Below are 9,436 nucleotides of genomic sequence, written 5' to 3' on the forward strand. Positions count from 1 at the left end.
TTGCCAACTTTGTAGCTTGATGTTATTTGAAGAGCAATTTAATTGGCCGGTACATTAAATCCAAATGTAAACTGTTGGACTCCAAGTTGTTGTGCGAGATAACGACTGTACCAAGGGGCCGTGCATTGATGAACTAAAGATGCGTTGACTTATAGGACCGATAAAACAGACTGTTCAATTCTGATCGTATAGAGGAGAAGTTCACTCATGCAGGATTTTACGTCTTAGTTATGGTGATAGTAAATACGATCATCATCATCATCATCATCAACATGCCATGAATATTTGTTACTTTTTCAACTTTCAGCCAACTGTCAAGCGTTCAACTATTGAATTCTGACTGTATTGGGATATTTGATGGCAATCTTTATGGTATCAGTTGAACTTTTCAGAATTCTAATCATAAACGTAATGGCTTCGTTAAAGCCAGAGTTAGTTCGTCTCCTATCAGGGTTTTCAATTACGATGTTAGTATCAAAGAAGAATCTTCTTAAGTACGATCGGAACTATTCTCCCTTTGGAGCACGTGCTCATTGTGCAATTCTATTGGGGCATCTGTTTGGCAACTAAATCACTTGCATGTAACCTTAAACGATAGTGTTTTAATGTGTTGACTTAAAACAAAGTAAGTTCTTACTGGACAGGCGCCAAAATCACTTTACGGCAAATTACTACATGTCCAAACCCACTAAGATACATTGGACCAGTTTCAATCTGTAAATTCCGTTAGATCCACACCTGAAATGCATCATATGCGCCCATACTAACACCCATTTTCTAAAACCCGTTTTGACTCGTTTGTCGCTTGTGCAACTAATTCGCTTCGGTGGGCTGCAGGTTACGCTATCTACGAAGTGCTGGGCGCATCGGAACGCAGCTTGCTGCCGGACGAGAAGGTTGCTGACGTGATGTCCAAGTGGGAAAAGTACCGCACGGCGGCCGCCCAGGCAGTGCAGCAAAATCAGAGCTCCAACTTACCGCCCGCCTGCCGCCGGCAGCACCATCTGTTTCTGTTCAAGAAGCATCTGTTCTGCGACCAGTACATGAACCTGGACGATCCCGTCGAAAAGGAATTGCTCTATCACCAGGTGCTACACGGTTTGCGTACCGAACGTTTTCCAATCACCGAAATGGAGGCTGTAAGTAGCGCGAAAGTTGTCGTGTCTGTGTTTTGTTCCATATCTCTAATATTAAACGGTTCTCTTTGCCCTTCCACAGATTATGTTAACTGCTCTACAAGGACAACTTGAGCTCGGCGACAGTTCCGACATCGTGCAGGACTATCGGCCCATAGCGGCGCACTGTTTGCCGCCGCGTTTTGTGCCGAACATACCGCGCGACAGCGTGGCCATGCACCATCAGAGCCTGCGCGGGACGACGCCGGCCGAGGCGAAGAAATCCTTCCTGAATCTCATCCAGAGCTGGCCGCTGCACAAGGCCACCATCTTCGACGTGATGCAGTCGTTCACCTCCAACTGGCCGCGGATGCTGTGGCTAGCGGTCGACCAGAAGGGTTTGCATCTGCTCGAGCACCGTTCGCGCAACACGCTCTGCACGTACGACTACCAGTCGATACTGTCGTTCTCGCCCAACATGAACTGTCTGATGATCATTACCGGCTCGGATAAGAAACAGTCGAAGGTGATTCTGACCACGGCGCAGGTACGTTGATGTCGTTCGCTGGAGTGTCTTTTTCGTATCCTAACTGTATTTTCTCCCAAACCCCCCCACCCGCTTAGGCCTTCCAAATTGCTAACCTTATCCGCGAGTACATGGAAGTGCTGCAGCGCCAGCAAACGCACGTGGACGATACGCAGAAGGAAAACCAATCGGCCGGCGCAAACCAACCGCCCGTGCCCCAAGTTCCACCGCACAACCAACCGCTGCCACCGCCCCATCAGCATCTTCCAGTGCAGCCACCATCCGGCCAGGGTGGCCCAGCTGCAGCACCGGGCACTGATCTACGAAAGGGCGGCCAAAGGCCACCCTCAATGCTGCTGCGTCAGTCCAGTGCGGCGCTGGTCGCACCACAACCTAGCTAGATGGCATCGAAACCCGCCAAACCCCAGCAACTACTCCTCCGCAGGCACTAAAGGCACTGACAGCTATTGTCTGTAGCACTTCCATGCAGACAGAGTGGAACAGGAAATCAAACGAAAACGTAATCAAAAACCAACACAACGGACGGTTTGAGCTGGTACAGGGTCCCCTTGTACCCGGTGGTATCGTCCGCTAAGCTAGTCCAAGCAGTTATTATTTCGACAGCGCTTCACACTTGCTGGGCAGAATCGGGCGAGTTAGGGGGAGGTGGAATCGGACAGGAGCATATAGCATGATAACGATAAACCAAAAACCAAACAAAAATGCAAACCATATACAAACCCACAATCGTTGCTTATTGTTAAAACCTAGCCAATAGGAGATCTGATTAACCACTCCTACTAGGCACGAGATGAGATGTTAGGGAATTTATTGCTAAATGCGCGTTGTTTTGTTTGCAACTCAAGAACAATATCATAAGATTGATTCAAAAGGGTATGTGTGTTTGTGGGTGTGTTTGTGTGAGTGTTTGTGCGTGTTAGTGAGGTTTCGCTTACAGCACACAACGTGTCTAACTATTGAAGAAAAACACAGTAACAGTACCAAAAAACCCAAACTGCACCGTAATGCCGTAAGTGCATCGTGCGTGCAACGATTTCTTCTTTCACTGCCCTTTTGTCACGATACAGAGAAGACCCCGGGAATAGTTTTTTTCCTCCCCTTTTGTATTAACTTCTTTGCGAATAGAGTATGTATTACGTTGTGATTTAGGCTATATTGTATTATATATCTATGTAACTTTTTCTACACCATCATGATCATTTTGGATGGGCATCTTCTTCATCCCCAAAGCTCCCAATCCTAGCCGGGGTTTTTTTTTAAATACCAGCAGGTGCGTATGGTGAATGATTGTATGCATGTGTGTGTGTTTGTGTGCGTTTTAATGACGAAACAACATACCCTCAAAAGAAAACTGTGGGACTCAGGCCATTATTTACAGATATGTGCGTTCGTATTTCATGCGCTCGTGTGTGTGTGTCTCTTTACGACACACGACACATGTTTGAAATGCACGCTCTTTTCTAATCTCTTTACTACTTTCCACGCACTACGACGACGCAAGTAACCACGTGCACCAGTGCGCTTCTGAGGAGTCACGTTTTAGTGCTAAGCTTTATGTAGATACACACCACGACCGTAACGAATGGGTACGCTATTTAGTGCAAATGCTATTTAATATTAGTTTCATCACTTTACCGCTTCATTACTCGCATTTAAAACTATTTTATAAACAAACCCATGTTTGGCTTTTAACGATAACGAAATTAGGTTCCCCCCTTTCCCCCTTATTAACAGCTAAAGACTAAGGACGTTCTGCAGCAAATGTAGCTAAGGTAAATTGTACAAAACAAACAAAAAAACATAAAGAGTGAATATCGAAAATGTAGGAAAACAATCTTAAAGTTAGCAAATGTTAACGACACAAGACAAGACGGAGAGACAGAAACAAAGAGAGAGCGAGAGAGAAAAGGAAATGTTATAGAAAGAAACATTGTAGTCGATTGAAGATTGAAGTTCACCAAACACGCTGAATAGAGAGAACCCTCATCCCCCTTAGACGAACGCCCTTTCATCTAGCGAAGGATAAAGTTCTTTACTGTAGTTTCCTCTCCCCTAACGCCTTTTGGATGGTGTGGATCTGGCGTATAATCTTTAGAATAACCCAAGAACCGATCTGATTTTATGTTTGTTTGAAGGACTCTTAACTATGATGCTGTACAATGGGATTTGTTTCGCAGGCAAACTATTGCTAAAAGCGATTTGTGTAGCACAAATAATCAACTTCACTAGTCACAGGCGTACGGTTGAATTAGTTTAAATTTTTTTAAAACGCCTTTTCACTTTAACCTTCACTTTATTGCATGTTATTTTTTATGTTCAACGAATGATGGTTTAGAATGGAATGGAATAGAGAGAACGGGCAATGTGCTTATGGTTCTGTGTAAGCTGAAACATTTCTCAAAAAAAAACCCTGGCAATATTTTAACTATGGACTCTTATTTTTTAACTCTTTTTTTACTATACTCCTCTCATTTTCAATCGTACGTGTGAATGGGTGTGTGTGCGCGTTTTTTTTTAAACTACACCTTACAGAATACAGAAACCCCATTCTGGTTTGAATACAGAAACCCAATTCCCTGACAAATAGAACGATAAGCAAGGAGAGCGTTTGCTGCTAGGTGTTAGCATTCTCTCGTTCGAACAGGAGTGCCACGAAGATGAGATATTCAAACCCATACAAAATATCAAATAAATAAGCCCGGTCACCAGGCACAGCTGTATCTAACACAGCGGCGCTGGTGGCCGTATAATGTTATCCGATCATTATTACACAAAATAGAAATAAAACACTATATTGGTAATCGTTCCGTATACAAAAACAAAAAAAGCAAACAAACAAATAAAGCTAAAACAGTATACAACGCACGTGCGCTGGAACAATACCCAAAGGTCTGAAATCTGAAAAGCTTTCCCCATTTTTGAAGAATTCATGTTTTGTTGTTGTTGGGGAAAGTGAAAAACAACAATCCAAAACTAAACCAGTAATACAACTATTGAGGAAAATGTAGTTGGTGTATGACTTTTTTTTGCGTTGAATTCAAACAAACCCGAAAAGCGAACCCGTTGGGAGCAGAAGTGCAACAAGGCGTCCGTAATTGATAAACTTCACAGTGGGGTAAAGAATCGATGGGGCTTTGAGAGCGTGAAATGTATCCAAAAATATTGGTTACTTAAGCTGCATCAACTTCGTTTTTTATTTTTCGAATTTACATCACCTGGATCAATACGATGACTGAGCAATACTGTCAACACATTCAAATTGTTGTTGGATTTTTAAGTCTAACAATACAGCTCACGGAAGTCCAAGCCATGATAAGCTAGCTAGTTTGAATGATCAACGACCAACATCACATGTGTGACGAAAGCCTACGCAGAAATAAACCCAACGTGATCTTTACGCGATAGTGCAAGTGTTCTTCAAGCACTTGAATCTAGAACCACCCGCGACCCGAACATCCAGCAACTCTGCAGTATATCAAATTCACCCCAAGTAACATTCTGCAGGATTCCTGGTCACACAGGTATCCAGGGAAACGAAATAGCAGACCGACTGGCCAACGCAGGACGTAGTAACCCGGAATGCTGCCATAACACTCTTCTACGTCGTGACTTCATTCGCCTTAGCCAAACCATCATCGCCAATAGAATGGTTGGAATGGTTATTGGGTTTGCAGCGGCCGCTTTTTTCCTGAGAACCATCAAGACCACAACATCACCATGGAGAGACCATCCATCACACCAAGAACAGAGAATTCTATCACGACTTCGGATTGAATACACACGGTTCACCCACACCTTTTTATTGTAAAAATCCAACCCACCACTATGCAGTTTCTGTGGCGTCGACATTACCGTCCGTCACATATTTATCGAATGCCATGGTTATAAAGCAGAATGCATCACCTGCAAATTGGATCAAAGCATCGACTGTGCCTACATCCGATCAATGTTAGAATATCGCAGTATGGTTAGCGACCCCTGCACCGAACAATGGAGTAATCGAATCGAGGCCATGCAAAGAAAAGCGACTAGATATGCTGTAAGATTCTTACCATGGCGACAGGGCGATGTGTTACCGTCATACCATTCCCAGTCAGTGTCTGCTTTTAGGGATTCAGCCGTTGAAAAAGCGGCATGAGATAGCTAAATGCCTTTTTATATCAGGACTACTCAACCACCACATTGATGCTCCTACTCTATTAGCTACGATAGAATTCAACGCGCCATCTAGGAATCTACGTACACGTCAATTCATATCCGTCACTCATAATAGAACTCGTTTTGGCCAGTCTGATCCTATGTCAGCTATGTTTCGAACTGTCATCAATAACTATGATTTATTTGATTTCAACATATCACATAATAGTGCCGATTATGTGACTCAACTGCTTGAGAAAAAGTATCAAAAATGCTTATTTTCTATTATGATCCGTGTTAGAGCACTCGATTTGTCTCTGATTTGATATATCGAACGAAGGTCATTTGCATTACCTGACTCAATGCAATTCGGCAGCAATGTCTCGAGTCAACGAAAGAAGTCTCTAACAAGCTTGTATAATACCGATTTTGTTTCAGTTCTTGTAGCGCGGTTTTGTTTGATAGTTTTCCGTTTGAATCAGATAATCGGCACTAATGTTTTTACAGACTCAGGACACAACTTACGTAATAATCATATTTTCAATATACATTTTCTATTCTTGTGCAAAAGTTCTCCACTATCGATCTCCCTTGGCACCCATACAGGGTTTTTCAAATTTTCTCATAACGTTGGAAGACACTTTCTTGATTCTTTCAGTGAGTGAACTTTATTAGGGGAATCGGACTATGGGAACCTTTTTTAAGACATGGTTATTTGTACTCCAATAAGAAAGGGAAGAAGAAAATCTTCCTTTGAAATATTTCCAATACTTTCAAACATCCTGTATGATTGACTTGCTCATTCCTTAATTCAGTGGTGTCAAACACGTTTTGGGTCGCGGGCCAGATTACGGCTCAAAAGATTCTCGCGGGCCGCAGTTGGGCGGCGGTGGGGTGGGAATGCTTTCAATCGGCAAAAATCATTAAGGACTTATTCTTGGACCAAGAATCTTATCTACATTTTGTTTCGTAGCCTTCAATAAACAGTTCATGAAATACATTAAATTGCTCATATTGTAGCATATCTACAATACAGAACTTATTATAATACACACTATCAGCTATAGACACATTGTAACACACTTCGGAAAGCCAAATCACACCATTGCAACACATTCGTTATAACACTCTCAGTAAATCATTCCACACCATAGCAACATACCCAGACCATACCGTTCATAGAAAAAAAACTATTGAGACACACTTATTGAAAACAACCGAAACACGCAACATAAGCAATTCTTCAAGAGACTTTCCAGAACTTGCGTAAAAATACTAAAAGCGCAGCATAGGCACATACTGACAGACACCTCACTCCGATACAATGTATAAATTGCACCTCATATCAATTAACTTTAATTGTGATAAAAACACATTTTAAAAACCAAATGTACGAAATCCATAACATATTTCCTTCATTCCAATTTCGTCCACAGTATTATCGTCGTGAATAATCTACACTACTCTGTTTGATCACTTCCGACAGTCGCCACATAAACTCAACAGTTTCCCAAGTATCTCCTGCTTCAGTGAATTGTTACACTTGTTACAGTTCGGTAAATTTTCGAGTGTAACCGTATTTCATAATGACCGATATTTGCGTAACTTGTTCGCGCCCTGTGTCCTCAGATAACCCGACATACACGTGTGATGGTGTTTGTAAACGCCGGTTCCACACCTCCTGTATTATTGTAACAAGTGCCGTGTACAAGGAACTCACTAAAACAGACACACAGTGCCTGTGGTTTTGTTTGGACTGCCTAGAGTCGCGACGTACTGGTCGATCCTTGATGCTACAAGAGCTGTCATCTGCTCTCTCATCTCTCAAAGAGCAATTAATAGAGGAATTTGAGCGGCGCGTGGCTTCGGCTTTGGACGAAACTAAAAAAGCGTTAGCCACTGCACTTGGTGATATGGTTCCTCGAGCAATAGCCCAAACCCATTCCACTCCACTTGCACCGACAACGTCACTACGCAGACCATCACTCACCGCACACACAACACATCAACAAGACCTGTCCAACACATCGAAACGTAGACTCATCGATCGTTCACCGCCTTCATCGCTTGCAACTTTTGCGATTGTCGCAAAAACTTTTGCGACTTTTGCGATTGTCGCAAAAATTTCTGCGACTTTTGCGATTGTCGCAAAAACTTTTGCGACTTTTGCGATTGTCGCAAAAACTTCTGCGACTTTTGCGATTGTCGCAAAAACTTTTACGATTGTCGCAAAAAGTTCTGCGATTGTCGCAAAAAGTTCTGCGATTGTCGCAAAAAGTTCTGCGATTGTCGCAAAAAGTTCTGCGATTGTCGCAAAAAGTTCTGCAATTGTCGCAAAAAGTTCGGCGATTGTCGCAAAAAGTTCTGCGATTGTCGCAAATACTTCTGCGATTGTCGCAAAAACTTCTGCGATTGTCGCAAAAAGTTCTGCGATTGTCGCAAAAAGATCTGCGATTGTCGCATAAACTTTTGCGATTGTCGCAAAAAAATTTAAGATTGTCGCAAAAAGATCTGCGATTGTCGCAAAAAGTTCTGCAATTGTCGCAAAAAGTTCTGCGACTTTTGCGACTTTTGCGATTGTCGCAAAAACTTTTGCGACTTTTGCGATTGTCGCAAAAACTTTTGCGACTTTTGCGATTGTCGCAAAAACTTCTGCGACTTTTGCGATTGTCGCAAAAACTTTTGCGACTTTTGCCATTGTCGCAAAAACTTCTGCGACTTTTGCGATTGTCGCAAAAACTTTTGCGACTTTTGCGATTGTCGCAAAAACTTCTGCGACTTTTGCGACTTTTGCGATTGTCGCAAACACTTTTGCGACTTTTGCGATTGTCGCAAAAACTTTTGCGACTTTTGCGATTGTCGCAAAAACTTTTGCGACTTTTGCGATTGTCGCAAAAACTTCTGCGACTTTTGCGATTGTCGCAAAAACTTTTGCGACTTTTGCGATTGTCGCAAAAACTTTTGCGACTTTTACGATTGTCGCAAAAACTTTTGCGACTTTTGCGATTGTCGCAAAATCTTTTGCGACTTTTGCGATTGTCGCAAAAACTTTTGCGACTTTTGCGATTGTCGCAAAAACTTTTGCGACTTTTGCGATTGTCGCAAAAACTTCTGCGACTTTTGCGATTGTCGCAAAAACTTCTGCGACTTTTGCGACTTTTGCGATTGTCGCAAAAACTTTTGCGACTTTTGCGATTGTCGCAAAAACTTCTGCGACTTTTGCGACTTTTGCGATTGTCGCAAAAACTTTTGCGACTTTAGCGATTGTCGCAAACACTTCTGCGACTTTTGCGATTGTCGCAAAAACTTTTGCGACTTTTGCGATTGTCGCAAACACTTTTGCGACTTTTGCGATTGTCGCAAAAACTTTTGCGATTTTTGCGATTGTCACAAAAACTTCTGAGACTTTTGCGATTGTCGCAAAAACTTTTGCGACTTTTGCGACTTTTGCGATTGTCGCAAAAACTTCTGCGACTTTTGCGATTGTCGCAAAAACTTCTGCGACTTTTGCGACTTTTGCGATTGTCGCAAAAACTTTTGCGACTTTTGCGATTGTCGCAAAAACTTTTGCGACTTTTGCGACTTTTGCGATTGTCGCAAAAACTTTTGCGACTTTTGCGACTTTTGCGATTGTCGC

General features: G+C 42.5%; 1 protein-coding gene across 3 annotated transcripts in view; it reads left to right on the forward strand.

Moving 5' to 3' along the window:
• LOC120960716 (myosin-I heavy chain) overlaps nt 1-4,669 on the forward strand; it is a 40,148-nt gene extending 35,479 nt beyond the window's left edge. For all 3 annotated transcript variants that reach the window (XM_049605053.1, XM_049605055.1, XM_049605054.1), the window contains exons 13-15: nt 838-1,139; nt 1,219-1,662; nt 1,740-4,669. In XM_049605053.1, coding sequence (XP_049461010.1) covers nt 838-1,139; nt 1,219-1,662; nt 1,740-2,042 — 1,049 coding nt within the window. In that variant the 3' untranslated portion in view covers nt 2,043-4,669. The remainder of the gene's footprint in view (nt 1-837; nt 1,140-1,218; nt 1,663-1,739) is intronic.
• Nucleotides 4,670-9,436: the final 4,767 nt, after the last annotated feature.

The sequence above is a fragment of the Anopheles coluzzii genome, chromosome 2 (genome assembly GCF_943734685.1).
Source record: "Anopheles coluzzii chromosome 2, AcolN3, whole genome shotgun sequence".
NCBI classification, from domain to species: domain Eukaryota; kingdom Metazoa; phylum Arthropoda; class Insecta; order Diptera; family Culicidae; genus Anopheles; species Anopheles coluzzii.